This window comes from Hylobates moloch, unplaced genomic scaffold (genome assembly GCF_009828535.3).
Source record: "Hylobates moloch isolate HMO894 unplaced genomic scaffold, HMol_V3 SCAFFOLD_18, whole genome shotgun sequence".
In the NCBI taxonomy this organism is placed as follows: domain Eukaryota; kingdom Metazoa; phylum Chordata; class Mammalia; order Primates; family Hylobatidae; genus Hylobates; species Hylobates moloch.
Genome location: NW_026652293.1, coordinates 29,783,928 through 29,803,146, shown reverse-complemented (window position 1 = coordinate 29,803,146; position 19,219 = coordinate 29,783,928). Strand labels below are relative to the sequence as shown.

General features: G+C 38.4%; 2 protein-coding genes across 4 annotated transcripts in view; one reads left to right on the top strand and one right to left on the bottom strand.

Moving 5' to 3' along the window:
* Positions 1-70: 70 nt before the first annotated feature.
* RGL1 (ral guanine nucleotide dissociation stimulator like 1) overlaps positions 71-19,219 on the top strand; it is a 283,782-nt gene continuing 264,633 nt past the window's right edge. For 2 of the 3 annotated variants that reach the window (XM_032136387.2, XM_032136384.2), the window contains exon 1: positions 71-479. The gene's annotated coding sequence lies outside the window, so the exon portion shown is untranslated. Of the gene's footprint in view, positions 480-17,409; positions 17,426-19,219 lie in introns of those variants that run through there. The other variant, XM_058430932.1, reaches the window with a different exon arrangement.
* Positions 10,257-17,857, bottom strand: APOBEC4 (apolipoprotein B mRNA editing enzyme catalytic polypeptide like 4). The gene is made up of 2 exons (XM_032136388.3): positions 17,050-17,857; positions 10,257-12,795 (listed from the first exon to the last, which is right to left on the bottom strand). Exon 2 carries the CDS (start codon positions 12,763-12,765, stop codon positions 11,659-11,661), a length of 1,107 nt encoding a protein of 368 aa, XP_031992279.1. The 5' UTR covers positions 12,766-12,795; positions 17,050-17,857; the 3' UTR covers positions 10,257-11,658.

The following is a 19,219-nucleotide window of genomic DNA, read 5'->3' as shown; positions in this document are numbered from 1 at the left end:
GAAGCAATTGGTCGTCCGATTGCGTCACGTGATTCCCGGGGGGTTCCCATAGAAACGCTTTTCTGCGGTCCAGTCTAGGAGGTCCGAGGTTGGCGGGGATGGGCAGCAGCGGCAGGTGGCCTTGGCTTTTGCTGCAGCCGTCAACGACCTGTCATCGGGGTCCTGCGTAAGGTCCGGCTGGCTGGGACTTGGCTGTGGGTGGGATGGACTGGCTGCCGGACCGAGTGCTCTGCAGTTGGCAGGAGTATGAGGCGGAGTGATGCACACCCGGGCGCCCAGCATCGTTCTAATTGCCGGAGACGTTGCCTCAGACTGTGCGCTCCTAGAGGCTGCGTTCCTGAGCAGGAAGCCCGTTTTCTGGGGTTGGAACTACCCTTCTTGGCCAGCGGGAAGTCCCTAAGGACGGAGTCGAAAGGTCAAATCTTATCTGTCAGTGCTGTGTGACAGCATCGCGACGGGATCTGCAGAACCTGAACTCGGTATCAAATCTATTGGGAGGGAGGGGAACATGTCCGGGCAGGCGCTGGAGTCGGGTGGCAAAACTGGGGTGAATTTGTAGAATTTGGGAAAGGGTCATTGACATCTTAAAATAGGTGGTCGTTTGGAGCAAGAATGCTCGAAAGGGGTAAGGGTAGGTTAGGCTCTGTAGTGCTGGGGGAAAACAAAATGTGTAAGGATTGGTGGAAGCCAGACCTTTAAGATTTATATTATGATTTAAGATTTATATGATTCCATCTAGGCCAGATTTAAAAAAAAATTGACATCCCCATTTCTGGAATGTAGGAGATAAAGGCACTAAGACGAAGGAAATGGTAGTTGTGCTGTGTGTATTACACTGAAGAACAAATATTTGCAGGATAAAATTAATTTGGACATTTGGCTGGACATTGCTCAGTATGGGTCCAGTTTAGTTGGATCTCGAGCAGAAGACTGGCTGTTGCCCTGTTGTGTACCACAATCTTTGGTTTCCAGTGCTGTGTTGAAAAGAGCACTGGGCTTAGAATCAGAAAACTCAGGCTTAAGTCTTGACTCTTCCACTCGTAATGTTTGAACGAGACATGTCACTTAAAAATCTGTCTCAGATTCCTCATCACTGAAATGGAGCTAATAATGTGCACTTTAAAAGATTGTTCTTAGGATTAAATATCACGAAAGTGTTTCCAAGCTCTAAAATTCTACATAAATGTAAAATGCATGTTACTTGTACATTGGTTTTGGGACTAGTCTTATAAATTTCTTAATGATATGTAGTGTTTTATCTTGTTCCTAGAAGAGATGGAAAGATTCTGAAGGGCAGAAACAGTTTTTCTTTTGTATCTTCCTTCCATCTGACAAAAAGCTAAGCATGCAGAAGGGACTCGATACGTGTTTGATGAATGAATGAAATGTGAACGACTGTACAGTTTGAGAATCATACTGAGAATAATAAATCAGAAGAGGGAGAGAGATCTCAAAATTAAATATTTGTTGGATATATACATGTAAATACATATGTCCAGTCTTCTTTAAGCTCAAAAAAATACATATATACATGTGTGTATATTTATCTATGCAGTATATTATATACAAATAGAGAGTGGGAGAGAGACCTGGAGAATGGAATACATCCCTTTTTCTTGGGAAGAAGCAATGTGGCGTTTTTCTGTTCCCAATTAAACCACTCTTCTATAAGTATATCATTTAGGTGATAGAAGTAACGTTGCTTTAAATTAACATTCAAGTTACGAACACACACACTGGTAAAAATTCTCTTAGGACTGCCTTAAGACAGCAAAGGAAAAATTTTTACCTGTTGGCAATATTTATTTTAAAAAGCCATATACCAAAGTATAAAATCATTACTATGGTGAATGGTGTTATATAACTTAGAATAAAGATTTTACAATTTTTTTTTCAGTTTCAGTCTTTGCTAACTTTAGTAGATGCTAATCAGTATACTTTAGCTGTTAAAGGTGATTGTACTTTTTCTTCTTTTAAATCAAGATCTTTCTTTGAAGAGAAAATCGAACATTAGAGGCACTATTGACAGCAAATGGAAACAGGGATTCAAGAGCTAATACATCTCTTCTCTTACATTTCTATTCTTTTGTATTGCCTTATTTAGGAAATTTTTTATTTTCTTATTTGAGAACTATGAAAGAATCCCAGAGTAGAAATCAGCTTAAGGGAATAGTGAAAGAAATTTAAATAATCGATTGCTCAAGGGTATAATTATTTTGATTGCTCAGAATTTTGCTGTATATGTTTAATGTGTTAAATGTAATTAATTGCCAGCCAAATAATGCTTATTGCATTTAAGATGTGAAAAATGTCCTTTTCTAATGCAGTATTTTTTATTGTCTCACAATGATCTAAGTGCCTAGTACATAGTAGGTACTCAACACGTTTCTAGCCAATGATTTAATGTTCTGACAAGTTAATTTTGGACTAACATTCAGAGATTGAGTATTTTTAATGGGCACATAAATTGCTTCTCTACCTTATTAGCTAGTTAAATCTTTATAAAGCTTTAGGGAAATTTTTGTGTGTATGTGGAGAAATCTGTCTTTAATTATCTTTTAACTAGAAAACTCATTTCACTTCCTTGCAAATTCTAAATTTTTAATGTTAATCATGATACTTAATTCATCTTAGGTAATATTATTTTCCTTACTTTAATTTTTCAAATGAGTGCTTACCCTGATATAAAAGATTTATAAGGTTTTGAGACATTTTACTTGTGCAAATAACCTGGTTTGGTTCAATACTGAAGCAGGACTGAATCTGAATTTTCTCAAGGTTAATGCCGTATATGTAGTTCCTTATTTTCTGTGATGATGCAAACAGCCAAGGATCTTTTCAGTTAGAAGGGACTTTAGTAAGGCTATAATAGGTCTTTCTTTTCAGACATTTTAAACCAAGGATTCTAACATGTGCTTCTCTTCCCCAAACTTGCCACTAAATACTTAAACAACAAATAAAGACATTGAATCCTGGCTGGGCGTGGTGGCTCATGCCTATAATCCCAGCACTTTGGGAAGCCAAGACGGGCAGATCACTTGAGGTGAGGAGTTCAAGACCAGCCTGGCCAAAATGGGGAAACCCTGTCTCTGCAAAAATACAAAAAATTAGCTGGGGGTGGTAGTGCACACCTGTAGTCCCAGTTACTTGGGAGGGTGAGGTGGGAGAATTGCTTGAACTTGGGAGGCGGAGATGGCAGTGAGCTGAGATCGTGCCATTGCACTCCAGCCTGGGCGACAGAGCAAGACACTTCATCTCAAAAAAAAAAAAAAAAAAAGACATTGAATCCTGCAACATGACATTATTTATTTTTATTATTTGAAATAGAAGTGCAAAATCAATGTTAATCAAATATGTAAAACGTATTATAAATATAAATAAGTGAATTTCAATTCTGGTAAGGATACTTTAATACCAGGGTTCTCTGGTAACATAATTACTGAAATATAAAAAGATTTTTAGCATGTTGTCCATAGACTATCTTATGATTTAATGCTCCTATGAATATCTACATCAACTGGTTCTGTGTTAAACTTTAAAACATGAATCTTCAGAATTTCATTTTTTCTTTGTTTCAGGTTTTTTCTTTACATAATTTTATGATTACACATTAAAGTGGGATAGGGTGAACTCTCTACTGAAACTTGTCAACTAAAAACCTGTAAGCCAAAAAAAAAAAAAATCAGGGAAAAAAAATCTCTAAATATGTTGAATTTATTTGGGAATTAGAAAAGAGGATTATAACCTGAGATGCATAGCTGTGGCAAGCTACATATGCATCAAAGAAGGGAGGATAAAGGGAAACATTTTTCTTTTTTTCTTTTTTTTTTTTTTTTGAGACGGAGTCTGCTCTGTCACCAGGCTGGAGTGCAGTGGCACAATCTCAGCTCACTGCAACCTCCGACTTCCTGGTTCAAGCATTATCCTGCGTCAGCCTCTGAAGTACCTGGGATTACAGGCGCACGCCACCACGCCCAGCTAATTTTTATATTTTTAATAGAGACGGGGTTTCACCATATTGGCCAGGATAGTCTTGATCTCCCGACCTTGTCTGCCCGCCTCGGGCTCACAAAGTGCTGGGATTACAGGTGTGAGCCACTGTGCCTGGCCAAAGGGAAATTTTTATTTGGCAAAAGGAGAAGTTCATATAAGCTGCTTGGAAACAGACATTGGTTTTGGATACTCAAAGTCAGAGTTGGCGCCATTTTAGAGGAGGAGATGCTGTTACTGGGCAGATGTTGTTTTGAGAGCATTTTATCTGAATTGCCGCAGTCCTACAGAATTTCTTATTTTAGAAAGTCCTTGAGACAGGACTTCCAAAAATGTCTTTTATCTCGTCCATGCAATCATCAACCCTATTCCTTTTGTGCTCCCCTGGCTCTAGTTTGTGTTTGACAAAAACTGATTTCATCCTGGTATCTGCAACTTTCATAAACCTTTATTTATATATTAATACTTCAAAGATTAAAAAAATTGTTAATCTCTTGCCTCAGGAAAAAGATTTAGTGCCAAAGAATAACTCTTATTTTTAAAATATTGTGAATGAGACTTTTTTCATTTGTTTTTTTTAACGGCTTATGATGATATAAAATGAAAGCTATGGACTTTAAAACATATTTATCCTGTATTCTTTCTCAGCACTGGGGTATTTTATTAATGCTAACAGTCGTTTTAAGGTTGCATCTCTTATCACACTGTATAATATTTGAGGTAATGATAATTTACATCTTCTTTTCCAATATTTCTGTCACTTATTTTATCTTGTGTTTGCTAGAATCTTGAAGAGAGTGTTGAAAAATTGAGTGCTGGGCTTTTCCGCTTTGTTCCTGTTTCAATGGAAATGTCTTTGGTATTTCACAAGTTGACATTATATTGACTTTTGCTTTATGACTTTTAGAAATGACCGCTAAAATTATCAAATGCCTTTGATGGAGATCTAATGATAAAAATCATATAGTCTCTATCTTTGAATTTATGAATGTAGTGAATATATATATTTTTCTACACTGAAACATTCCCACATTTCTAGAATAAACTCTATTTGGTTGTGAAATATTACCATTTTAATTACTTGCTGGATTTGATTAGTTTATATTTTGTTTATATGGTTTCAGAATTTTTTTTTAAAAATTGCGACAGGATCTCTGTTGCCCGGGCTGGAGGGCAGTGGTATGATCTTGGCTCAGTGCAGCCTTGACCTCCCAGGCTCAAGCCATCCTCCCACCTCAGCCTACCAAGTAGCTGAGACCACAGGAGCCACGCCACTACCCCTAGATAATTTTTGTATTTTTTGTAGACGTGGGGTTTTGCCATGTTGCCTAGGCTGGTCTTGAACTCCTGACCACAAACAATCTGCCAGCCTCGGCGTCTCACAGTGCTAGGATTATAGGTGTGAGGCACTGCGTGCTGCCTTTAAAAATTTTGTTTTGTAGATACAGTGTCTCCCTATGTTGCCCAAGCTGGTCTTCAACTCCTGGCCTTAATCGATTCTCCCGCCTTGGTCTCCCACATGATGAGATTACAGGCATGAGCCACCCCACCATACCTGGCCATAATTTCTGTTTTTAAGTAAGATTTGTCCTTAGTTTTATTTATTTGTGCTATCTTTATCCAGTTTTGATATTAGTGTTAGCCTAACTTTGTAGATGAGTTTAGATTTCCACCTTTTTTTATATGCTCCGCAATAGTTTAAATGATGAAAAATTATCATGCTATTTGGTCTTTGAAGGTTACAGAATGTGCTGCAAAACTACCTGGGCTTGCTGATATTTTTAGAGGTAGATCTTTGGTTATTCTTTTCTTCTATGATTATTGATTTGTTTGATTTTCTTTCTCTTCTTGAATCAATTTTAGAATTTATGGTTTCTAGAAAATCATGCATCTCATCTAGATTGCCAATTTATTGGCAAGAAGTTGCACAAAATGTTTTCTTATAATTATTTTAGTATCTTCCATGACCATGGACATTTTTCTTTTCTCCTTACCACTATTAACTCTTTAAGCAAAACACTGAAATCAACTTTTTCTTCCCCAACCTGATTATCACAAATTCTAGTAACGTATCTTTACTTCTTAAAGAAAATAAGAAGTCAACTATCTAAGACTCATAGGTTTGATAAAATTTGAAAGATCCTGCAATCCTTATAACTTCCTACTATTTATACTTATCCTGTTCATATTTTATTAATAATAGCAACCACTTAATAAGTTTATTGTGTGTCAGACACTTGGTAAATAAACCCTTTACTTGCATTATTTAATCCCAGAGTAGCTCTATAGCCTAGAAATTAGTGTTCCCATTTTATGAATGAGTAAACTAAAGTTCAGAGAGGTTATGTAATTTGGCCAATGATATTCAATCAGCAAGTGGCAGAATGATGTGGGAACTGAGTCTGTCAGATTCTGGGGTTTGTGCATTTAATCACCACTCTCTACTTTCAGTATCTTTTTCATTATTCCAAATTATAATACTTACTTTTTTCTAAAAATAAGTATATAACCAAGTATCAAAGGCCTAAATAAACCCATATAACAGCTTGAAATGAGCTGTAAATTGTGAACCTAAAAAAACCTTGTTATTGTAATGATTTTTTAAAGGATATTTGTTTTTTAGATATTTCTGTGAACTTTCCTTACCTTATCTCTGTATTTTGAGACTAGACATAGAGCCTGATTTCTAATATTGAGTCTAACAGAAAAGATGTCACTTTTTTTGTATTTAGAGAGACCAGTAGGTGTCAACTAGTAATTCAATTTTTAAAAAAGATTATGATAAAATAGATATAATAAAGTCACTATCTTAACCATTTTGAAGTGTACAATTAAGTAGTACTAAGCACATTGTTGTACAACTACTACCAACATCCATCTCCAGACCTCTTTTCATCTCACAAAATTAACTCTGTACCCATTAAACAATAACTCCCTGTTCCCTGCTCCCCAGCCCCTGGCAACCACCATTTTCTACTTACCACATGTAAGTGGAATCATATGGTGTTTGCCTATTTTTGACTGGTTTATTTAACTCGGCATAATGTCCTCAAGATTGATCCATGTTGTGGCACGTGGATGGATTTCCTTCCTTTTTAAAGCCGAATAATATTCCATTGTATGTATATACCACATTGTGGGTATCCATTCATCTGTCAATGGACATTTGGTTCGGTTCTACCTTTTGGCTATTGTGAATAATACTGCTATAAACATGGGTGTAGAACTATCTCTTTGAGGTCCTGTTTTTTATTTATTTATTTATTTATTTATTTATTTATTTATTTTGAGACGGGGTCTCACTCTGTTGCCAGACTGGAGTGCAGTGGTGCAATCTTGGCTCACTGCAACCTCCGCCTCCTGGGTTCAAGTGATTCTCCTGCCTCAGCCTCCCAAATAGCTGGGACTATAGGTGCATGCCACCATGCCCGGCTAACTTTTTGTATTTTTAGTAGAGAAGGGGTTTCACCATGTTAGCCAGGATGGTCTTGATCTCCTGACCTCGTGATCCGCCCACCTCGGCCTCCCAAAGTGCTGGGATTACAGGCGTGAGCCACCACGCCCAGCCCGAGGTCCTGTTTTATAAAAAAAATTACTTTACTTTTTAAAATAGATTCAGGGTCTTGTTATGTTGCCCAGGCTGGTCTTGAACTCCTGGGCTAAAACGATCCTCACACCTCAGCCTCCCAAAGTGCTAGGATTACAGGCATGAACCACCGTGCTTGGCCAAGACCTTGTTTTTTATACCCAGAAGTGGAATTGCCTGATGATATATTAATTCTCTTTTTAATTTTTTGAGGAACCATTTGCACTTAACTTTAACTAAACAATGCAATAAAACAATGTTCCATTGCCTTGGGTCCCAGATTTAGTACATCCCTGAAAGTCAGGGACACCTAAGATAAGATAATCTTGGGATTTATGTTTGGCATGAGGTCCTGGGCAACAGGGGAGTGGAGGAGGGCCAAAGTTCTGGGATCTAGAACCTACTAAAGTTTTCCACCCTAGCCCACCCTGCCTACCTGGCTTCCATAGTTTAGAGGATGCCCATTGGTACTGTGGTTTGAGCAGAATGACAGAAAAGCTACAGGACAGGTCCTAAATAAATATGGATTCTTTCAGACTTTGTAGTGAATCTGCATTGTTATTATTTAGAGAAGCATTAAGGCATAATGATTAAGAACATGGATTCTGGAGCTCAACTTCTTGGGTTTAACGCTCAGCTCAGCCTTTATTTGCTACTTGGGCAGTTACATAAATTATCTGTGGCACAATTTCCTTATTTGTAAAGTAGGTATTATAATAATATCTACCTCATAGGATTATTGGGAGGATTAAATGAATTAATACATGTAAGTGCTTAGAAAAATACTTGACATACAGCTCTCACTCAATGTTAGTAATAATGATAATATTATTTTTTAGAAACAGGGTCTTGCTATGTTGCACAGGCTGGAGTGTAGTGGTGTGATCATAGCTCACTGCAGCCTCTACCTCCTGGGCTGAAGCAGTGCTCCTGCCTCAGCCTACCAAAGTACTGAGATTACAGGCGGGAGCCACCACGCCTGGCCGAATAAAATTATTTTAAATTAGTATAGGTTATGATGTAGCTTTCCTTTTAAAATTATTTTATTTTATTTTTTTAATTTGTAAATTTATTTATGTGGCTTTCCTTAAAAACCAATAAGAAGAGTAAGATTCCATTCTGGGACTTAAACTTTTTGGATTGCTTATACTATGAATAAAAAAAGATGTAATGGCAGTTTAAAGAAATAGGATTTGCTGTCAGATCAGCAGGATTAGATTATAGCTTGATGAATTCTAATCTATTTAGTATTATATAAATTGGATTGTAGCTTGATAAAACATAGAAAACGGATTTCTAGTCACATAGAAAATTGATGCTATGGCAGGAGTTGGTCATAGAGGTTTGTGTTGTCTCTTGCTGCCTAGACCCTCCCAAACACTGTCCAGGAAAGAGATGCCCTTGTGCATACCCCATCCACCACTTCATTCTAAGCAGATGTCAGTCACCACTACTAAAGCAGAATCTGATAGCACTAAACATTTGAGTCACATAATGGACTCCTCTAATCCATAAGGCAACCTTATGATAATTTGGCTCGCCATGTAGCTTATCTACATGGAGAGGCTATGTAACCTGGATGACTTGTATATATGCTTGCATATCCAGTTATAAGTCTTACAGGAAATCAGTACATTGGTTTTTTGTCCTTACATGTCGATCTCAAGAGCTTTGTTAATCCAAACTTGCTTCCGATGAGTAAATCCATTCTTCCTGTACTTACTAAGTAGGTAGTTGAGCATACAAAGCTAAGACCCCCAAACCCTGGACCTTGGTAGATTCACCAAGATAATGTGTCCCTCTCTGCAGTCTCATTGTTTTGTTGGGATATATCCCAATGCCTTTTCCAGATCATCATATTACTAGCTACATTAATTTACTTCTATTTTCTTTATTTCCATTATTTCTGTATGTGTGGTGGCAGAGATATTCTTCCATATCACCACTGCCAGTTGGCTGAAGAGGGGTGGAGCAACCCAACTTCTCTGTCTCAATCCCTGGCCAGCCTGACATGACCAAGAATCACTGTGTAGTGAGCAAGGAAAGCTAATCACTGCACTGCAGGATCTCACTTTGTGGAACTATTGCTTTGCTATATGCCTTCTTATAGCAGATGGAGCTGAAAGGAATCTTAAAGATGAACTAGCCCACATTTCTTGTTTTACAGATGAGGAAACAGATTACTTGCCTTGGGCAGTATATCTTTATGCTCTTCTAACAGTCTTTTGTCTAAGGTTGGCTGTATCGGCCTGGACTTAACGACCTGTCAGTAATCTTCTTCGTAGCCCTAGTCTTATCGAACCAGTACAAAAGTTTAACTGCCAAAGGCACTTTTCTTTCCTATAGTTCTGGCAACTTCTCCTTTTGCTATATACCACTGATATCCAGGTTCAGTTCATCATGTATTTCAGACCATGTTTCTAATTGGATTCTCTGTAGCCTGGTTCATGTCGTAGTCTGCCATTTTCTGGCAACAAATTGGATCTATTTTAATAATGATCAGAGATGCTGGATTTGTCATGTTGGGATCTTTTTAACTGAGTATCCCAAATTGTGGACATAGGATTTCATGAAATAAAAATAAACCTCAACAGTACTTCTTTAAATAATACTCACTATATACCTACAATAAAACTATATTCCAGTAATTCCATTAAAATTTGTATGCTAACAATAGAACTTTGTTTTAAAATTTTTATTCATGTTTATTTTAACCACAATACTAATTGCTATTCCTAAAATATATTTTTCTTTCTCCTCCTCTTTTATGGAGTATTAAATGTTTTAATGTCATGGCAAACTCTTCTATTAGCTTAGGATTACTTTATATATAGATATAAAGAAAAAAATTAATAGCAAGTTACAAGTAAATGTACATTTTTCTTGTAATGTATCTTTACATATTTCAAAGAGGCAAGTGGCAGCAAATGTGAAATAAGCATAAGCAAAGTGCTTTTCATTTAAGTGCTTAGAGGATTAGTCAAGGAGCACTTCCTAGAAGTGTGTTTTGAAGATTTTAAGAGAAGGTACAAATATTCACTGGTGACGAGGATGGAGTCAGAAAAGAGAAGTAAAACACACATTATTCATTGGGAGCTGCATTAGAAGGGGGAATGGATGCTAACAAAAAGAAAAAACATCTCTTGCAGGATGGTGAAGCAGGCTTTCAGCTGGGGTGGAGAAGGGATGCTGAGTCACAGTCACTGGTGAAGTTATTGAGATGTCATTTCAGCCTTGCTACTCACATTTTGCTGGATAATGTGCTAGATCCTAAGGGAAAATCTAAAGAGAAGGGAGAGACAGTGCTTGACCTGTAGGTACTTATGATCTTGCTGACGAGACAAGGCAACAGGAAGTTAAAGGAGGATCCTTGAAAGCCAGTAAGAGGAACTTGGATTTTATATGGTATGTGATGACAGGAGCCATTGGAGGTTCTCATGTATCATCTTGCTTCTATCATCTGCTCAGAAGGGAGAGGTCTGAGCTGGGGAAGATCAAACTGAACAGGTGGCTAGGTTTTAATCTTTATAGCTATATGTAATCAGCAGAAGAGCTTTTTCCCACACAAAACTATTTTGAATCACTTTAGAAAAAAATGAGCTGCCTAAAATCTTCTGTCCATGATTAACAATTAATAGAAAATCACTGGTTTGCCCTTGCAAACAGCACTTAATGTCAGTAGCTTCAGGCTTTTTTCAATTTTACAGTAAATTTTTTTACTGAAACAAATTTAGGTAGCTATTTTGTCCATGGGCTTTTGTAGAGGAAAGATGATGTGAGTAAAATAGAATAATGAGATTCCTTTTCTGCACCAAAATATTAGCAAGTTGCTAATGGTTCCATTTTGATACTGCCACTTTCAAATAAAGGAGAGAGATCAAGTTGCTTATGGAAACATTTTGGATTATGTTTAAAATAGTGTAACTTTATAATAGTTGATATGGTAAATAATTCAAAGTTTGTTTTTAGTGCATCAGTTTATCTCCATCTTGGCTCAACCCTAAGAGAGAAAGTTTCCAGATTTTTGTTGCCTGTCTAATAAGTTCCTTGGTAATTGGTTTCATGCTGTAGGAATGTATATTTTATTTCTTCCCTTTCTTCTTCTTCTTCTGTTCGTCTGCCTCTTTGCTACTTGCAAACCGTTCTGTGATTTCCACTATCTCCACTGACCTTCCAGTGGGAAGCCTTCCAAGGTCCTCGGTTTCCTGGAATGACATTTGAGGCATATTTAAGTGCCTTACGATATTCCTGGGTTTATTTGGGTTTTGGCCCATATGCATTGGTGGTAAGTCCCTGAGAGGCACTAGTACAAAAACAACAGGAGCCCTGAGGTCTGGAGGTAGGTTGGGTTGCAGTTGTCCACTCGTTATTTGAAAAGACTGTCCAGGAAAGGCATTGTTCAAGGGGTAGCTCTCTAAAGCCACCGGAGCTTTTGTGTTTGGATTCCTTTTTGTCTGGAGAAGAACATCAGTGAAGTAAGGTTTTACGCCTGTTATGGCATTGATTTCATATGCGTTGTGCCTGTCAGCCAGTGCTCTCCCAGTTAAAATGGGCTGAAAAACATGTGATCGTGAGACACCACTAATAAAGCTGTAGAGAACAGAATGCCAAATCCCACCACTTATTGGACTCAAAACAACCCGTGGCCATAAGCTGGCCAGGCTCCGGAGAGCTTCGCGGTTCCATGCTGAGGCAGGAAAGTTCGTCTCAGTATGATAGAGCTGAGAAAAATAAATACTAAGAGTGATGCCTGGATACGTAATCAGGAAATTGTACATTTTGCTGATGCAGCAGTGGTTAGCTTCATTACAAGGGGAGTTGTTGGAATACAGAATGATATGCCTGATGCTGTCATTATTGTATATGGCTGAGTCAAGATAACCATTCATTTCAAAGAGCATTGATTCTGGATGGATATAATTCCCAGTGCAACTGCTAGCATGGCCCTTTTGCACCAGGCTACCAGAAGAAGTTTTTAGTTCATAAAATGTGAGGTGTTTTGTTTGAGGATATGTTGTCCCATAAGGGAATCCAAAAATCTGACAAAATTCTGTGAGGGAAACTCTTGCTTCTTCACCTGTTCGAATATGGTAAGGACAATTAGAGCAATCTAGAGAGAAGCTTAGCCAGTAATAAGGTTTTACTATTGTTCCATGATTTGCTAGGTATTCCTCATATATGGGCTCCATTGCTAGATGTACTGTCTTCTAGCTGCAAACCTAAACAAGGAAGAGAAATTACGTATAAAACCAGGGCAGGAAAAACTGAAGACAGTGCATTAACTTATTAAACCATACTTTCTTTAAAGGAAGTAGCATAATAAAGATAGTGATATATGCATAGATTTAAAAGCTCAGGATTCATTACTCTTTATTGAGACTTCTAGAGCATGGGGAGGAAACAGAAGAGACATGCATTCTTCAACTTTACCTGTTTCATAGATTCCAAGTCAGTAAAGCAAATGAGTTAACAATGCAAGTTCTAGAAACAGACTGTCTGGTTTTAAATTTGGGCTTGGCCAATTATCAGCTTGGTGGCTTTTGGCAAGTTATTTAACATTTGGGAGCCACAGATTCCTTGTCTGTAAAATGAAGATATTAATAGTACTTATCTCATAAAATTGTCTTGAGCATTGAATAATAGAATGAATATAAAATGCTTCACTAATGTGCTTGTCACATAGTAAGGACTCAGTAAATATTAACTCTTAGTAGTAAAAGTATCTAGATTATTCCTAATTATAAAAGTCCAAAAAAGTGTTTTGCATTTTGTTCATGATCTTTCTTCTCAGAATATGTTAACATCTAATGTATTGTGCAGAACTATTGAGTGTGCTTGCATTTAACATCAACTTTCCTAAAATCACTGGCAATAATTTGGAGGTTTTTTGGGTTTTTTTTGAGACTAGGATCATGGGATCTCTTTTGCTTAATGGTAGAGATTTCTTGGGAAAGTGCCACTTGAGTATTCTTTGGGTTGTGGACACTCATTCATTGACATGTAAGAGTTTTCTTTCCAGTGAGTGGGTCTTGTTAGAAGACTTTTGAAAAATTACTGTTACAGAAAGCAAATATGGTTCTTTAGAATATTTCAAATCAGCAGTTTCTGGGATGTTAAACTCAAAAAGCTGAGATCTTTAAGTAATGATTTTTTCCTTTAAAAAATATTCCTTCAGTTATCGTTCCTATAATGCCCTAGGAGCTATCTATTTTGTTTGTTTTTGAGACAGTCTTGCTCTGTTGCTCAGATTGCAGTGCAGTGAGATGATCATGGCTCACTGTGGCCCCAACCTTCTGGGCTCAAGTGATCCTCCTGCCTCAGCCTCCCAAGTAGCTGAGACCACAGGTATGTACCACCATGCCCAGATAATTTTTTTATTTTTTAGGAGGGATACGGTCTTGCTATGTTGCCCACACTGGTCTCGAACTCCTGGGCTCAAGTGATCCTCCTACCTTGGCCTCCCAAAGTGCTGGGATTACAGGTGTGAGCCACCATGTCCAGCCTTCCATCACTATTAACAGGTCTATTCCCTCCAGTCTTTTTGCTATGTGTGTATGTTACGTATAATATAAATAAAGTCATGTTTTATACCCTGCTTTTTTCACTTCATATTGTGCCATGAGCATTTTCCCATGTTATTAAAAATTCTTTAAAAAACACAATATTCGGCCTGGCGTGGTGGCTCACGCCTGTAATCCCAGCACTTTGGGAGGCCAAGGTGTGTGGATCATAAGGTCAGGAAATAGAGACAATCCTGGCTAACATGGTGAAACCTCGTCTCTACTAAAAATGTAAAAAATTAGCCGGGCATGGTGGCATGCACCTGTAGTCCCAGCTACTTGGGAGGCTGAGGCAGGAGAATGGCGTGAACCCGGGAGGCAGAGCTTGCAGTGAGCCAACATCACGCCACTGCACTCCAGCCTGGGTGAGACAGCGAGATTCGGTCTCAAAAAAAAAAAACAAAAAACACAATATTCATGGCTAATTAGTTTTTTATTATGTAATTGTGACATTCAGTTTCTTGCCTCTTTTAATTATTATAACACTTTGATGAATATTTCTGTAAGAAATTATCTATTGCATATATTATATAATATTTATTATAAAGAATCAGAGATTCTTTTTTTTTTTTTAGAATAGATTACTAGAAATCATAGTATTAGGTCAAACATTGTCAAATCGCTTCCTAGGAAGGTGTACCAATCTTATCACATTCTCTTGCAGTGTTGCTTATCCCAATTTGAGAAGTGAGCATTGGTATTTTTTTGTTGTTATAATGTGTGCCTTTATTATTTCTAGTGAAGTTGAACACTTTTTGACATGCTTATTGGTCTGTGGTATTTATTCTTCTGTGAAATATATTTGATTTTTTGCCTATTTTTTTGTGTGAGGTTTTCCTTATTGGTTTGCAAGATGTCTTTATGCATCAAGAATATTAAATCTGCCACATTTGTTGCTAATATTTTACCTGATTTATACAGCCTTTTAATTATGCCACTGTTATTTTAATTACACCACATTTTACATTTTTATGTGGTCCAGTCTCTACTCCTATGATTTTTTTTCTTATTTTATTTAGAAATGCCTTCCTCATCAAAGCATAATTAAGTATTCCCCATATTTTCTTCTAGTATTTATGGTTTCATTTTTTACATTTAACTTTGTCAGGTAACAAAACTGATAAGGCAGAAAATTTAAATGAGGTAAACTGACCATTGCACCAGAATATATTTTTCACTTTTCAAAATCTCACTTATCATATCACAAGTATAAATACTTGTGCTAATAAATAAATTATGGCCTCTCATATGGAAGTGCTATGTTCACCTTCTGTCTTCCTCAGCCCAGATCAGCTCATTCATTGCTGTATTTGATATAACTTGATCTCTAGCCTGAAACCTGCAGAGTTCCTATGCTAATCCTGTCCTGGGCAGAAAATATGTTAAAAGCCTCAATCCAGCTATAGGTGGAATGTGGCTTTATTCATGTCACCATTATCTTAGTGGCTAATATCCTGCAGTAACTCTGGCATCACATACCTACCAGATTCTAGATTTCTCCTAGCCTCTGCTGTGTCATCTTAATCCATAGGATTGGACATTAGCTTTGTTTTTTCCTTAGTGCTATATTTTCCTGATGTAACTGAATTCCTGCCCTGAGGCTTCCTAGACCTTTTCATAGCTTTCCTTCTAGGGAGCTGGATTTAACCCTTGGCAGTGGACGATCTCTTGGAACCTGATGCCATTTCCTGCTTGCTCCCGAGCATTGTTTCCTCTCTGGACCTCCTGCTCGCTTAGCCTTCATCAGGCTGGATGGATCTGTCCATCAGAACTTGCCAAAACCAAGCCCAAACCCTCATGCTTTTTAATATTGTGCCCTTGATGTGGTCGACCCCTGGGTGGTACACCGGACATCCAGGTTACTGCTCAGATTACAATTTCATCTCACCCATAGACAATTTACAGATTGATTTGGCTAAATGTTATGGAAACAGAACCAAGAGGCACTTTTCTGTCTTTATTACTATTTCTTAAGGTGATGTGTATGTGGAGTTAACGATATATAATGGTCCCATAATTACCCTTTTGGGAAACAAAAGTCTTTGTGTGTTTTTAGATAAAGGTAGCAAAATGGTAACTCCCTATTGCTTTTCTAAGCACTCCTTCCTTTGCACCCCCATCTTCTGTGGCTGTTTTAGCCAGAAATGACACATCATTACTGTCTTTAAGGAGATGGAGAGGACTGTGGCTTTGACACATAGTGGAGGGAGCTCTGTGGTCTCATTCTTGCTGACGGCTTTTCAGTGTCAACCAACTATAGTTTCCTATTGGTGAAGTTTTCACTTTTTCAGTCTTTCTGGGCTTGTTCTTTGACCACCCTCATCTGAAGAGGAAGCAGGAAAGAACTGTTGCCCTCTTTGAACTCTTAGAGAATTCATGGTTTATTGTAGCAATTTGTTATGGACCACAGATTATCTTGTTAACTTTTGGTATCTGTTATTTTATTCTCCCCAACCAGGTGGAAATGTACCCTGTTTAGGCCCAGGACCTACCTTAGCAACCTTGATTGGCTCACAAGCCAGGTTGCTTAAGACTTGTTTCCCCAGCAGCTGGTGTCCCTACCTCCTGCCTAGCCCTTTTCCTTTTGCTTTGTCTGTGCTTGGGAAATACATGTTATACTCTATAGAGCAGATATGCTGGCAGTAAGAACAGAGATGTGTAGAGCCCAGCATGCTGGAGGGCTCTCTGCATCTGGCTGTGAGTGGCCCCTGGACTGGGACCGTGGGAGGACAGCTTTCCATAGTTTAACATAAATGAACCACACCATAAGGACAATCTGCTCTCATTTCACTCAACTAGGATTTAGTGAGTACTGTTAAAGAACAGTTTGCACTGGAGTAATTGGAGAATGCCCTTCACAATCTGTGCACAATCTGTTAGCAGCTAAAAACAAATGTTAGCAGTTATAATTACCATCAATTTGTCTCCAGGCTTGGATCACATTCCAGGTGTTAGAAGAGATGGTCTATTTCCTTTTTTTTCTCCTTTAAGTCCCATGCCCTGTTTCAAGTAGCTTCAGAGGGCAATTGTGCTGTAAAGATTCACCTTGTAATAGGTTCAGGATACTTTCACAGTTTGTGTCTATTCGTTCATTTGAACTTTGCTGTTCCAAGTTAGAAAGCCCCTGCTGAGGTGTGGCTACCTCTAAGAACACTGTTGAATGGGTGCCATGGTAACATTTGCAAAGTAGCTACTGCTAGGATACAGCTCTGACACTTATTACTTTATTTGCATATCAAGCCACCTGTTCCAAAGATGAAAATATACAGGACTGCATATTCCAGTCTGGGTAAAAGGATAATAGCTGACTGTTGAAGAGAACATGTTGGGGTTTTTCTCCCGCTAGCTGAAGAATCAAGTTCTGAGGGCCTGCTCCTCAGCACCTTTCTCCTGGTCTAGAGTAGGTGCCAGGCCTGGCGGTTCTGTTGCCTGCGCAGGTGCCAGGGCTTCTCCTTGGGAGGCTTGCTCTCTGTGAGAGGGAGCAGAGAGTTGACTTCCTCCAAGAGGCTCATAGTCCCTGAAGGGGGTGTTTTTGATTCTGTCTAAACCTAGGCTATGTGTTAGCGGTTTCCCTCCTCTTAGAAATTGCCTGGGAGACTCTTGTTATTGGTATGTATGTGGTTCCCTCCAGTTTAAGACAAGATGTATTCCAGGATCAGTTGTAGCCCCTTCTCTGTGGCTAACGGAAGAGCCACTTGTCCTTCTCCATTCTTTTCCTTAGTCTCCCTTGACCCCCACATCATCTCCTAGACACAAGGCACATTGATAGTCACAATTCACTGTGAATCACTCTGGATTATTCCCTCATTCCTCTTTCCCAGGCCACCTGAAGGAGTGAGTGGGGATCGCTATCATGTACATTCCAGTAATAACTACTGGCTGTAAGCAGACATACTCTAAAAATAACTCAGGGATACTGAGCACCCAGAGGGCACCTTCTGTCTTCTTGAAGCTTCACCACGCCTGTTTCCACTCAGACTTCCAGTCTGCACCACAGCACACATCCTTTCTCATCCAGAGTGCTCCTACTAGACGAGCTGTTTTTGTCTCCTAAGGGCCTCAGGTGTATTCCTGAACTCCTCAGCTGGTTATTTTCAGTTCCATCTTCCTTGGTGCTTGCTCTGGCACATGGTCACTGCTGCATCCTGTCGCTTCCCCACCGTTTGCCGTGGGTCTTCCCTTTGTTCTCATTGCTTGCATCTTCTAACTGAATGAACTTGTAAATATGGAACTGACAGTCAATCCTCATAGCTCATCTTTTATTTAATCCTAATAAATGACAATCTATTGCAAACATTACTTTAAAAATATTACTTATCAAAAGCAGGGTAAAAGGATAATAGCTGACTGTTGAAGAGAACGTGTTGGGGTTTTTCTCCCACTAGCTGAAGAAACAAGTTCTGAGGGCCTGCTCAGTTATGTAAGAAAGTATTAGCTGTCTGACAGGTTCCAGTGAGGGGAGGAAAAGACAAAAAATATAGTCCCCAAATCTGCACCAGCATCCCATGTGCACTGTGCACCTTCCATGGTGGATTAGATGCTCAGCAAATGATACACCCGAGGGTTAAGCCTAAAGAAACAGGAAAAATGAGCCTTTGTCCACTAGCACATTTACCAGTTGCATTTTAGGGTGATTTTAGGGATAGGCAACCCCAATTAGTCATTATTCTTTAAAGGTAGTTGTCTGTTAGATGTAGGAAGACTCCAAGGAATGTTAAGTTGGGAACATTCCATTTAGGTTGCACAGCATGACTTTCAGGACTAAACTTCATCATGAGGAAATGAAAGGCCTTTACCATGGTTCCTGTTCACAGCGAAATTGACATGTATTGGAAAGGAGATGCTTGGAAGAAATGTCAACCTTCCCCAAGAGACTCCTTTCTTCTCTCTTCTGTCTTCCTTTGTTAATCTGCCATGTTTCATCTTCATTCAGATGAGTTATGATGTATATTATTTATATAAAGATATTATGAGATTATAATGAAGAAGATTTACAAAGACCAAACTCTCCTACAATGATCTAAATTTTTAAGAGACATTTACTCAGTTTGGCACTCCAAAAATTATTAATCTATGTTCTGAC

Excerpts from the sequence above, each read along its gene's own strand:
- APOBEC4 (XM_032136388.3), bottom strand. The coding sequence starts at position 12,765 with ATGGAGCCCATATATGAGGAATACCTAGCAAATCATGGAACAATAGTA.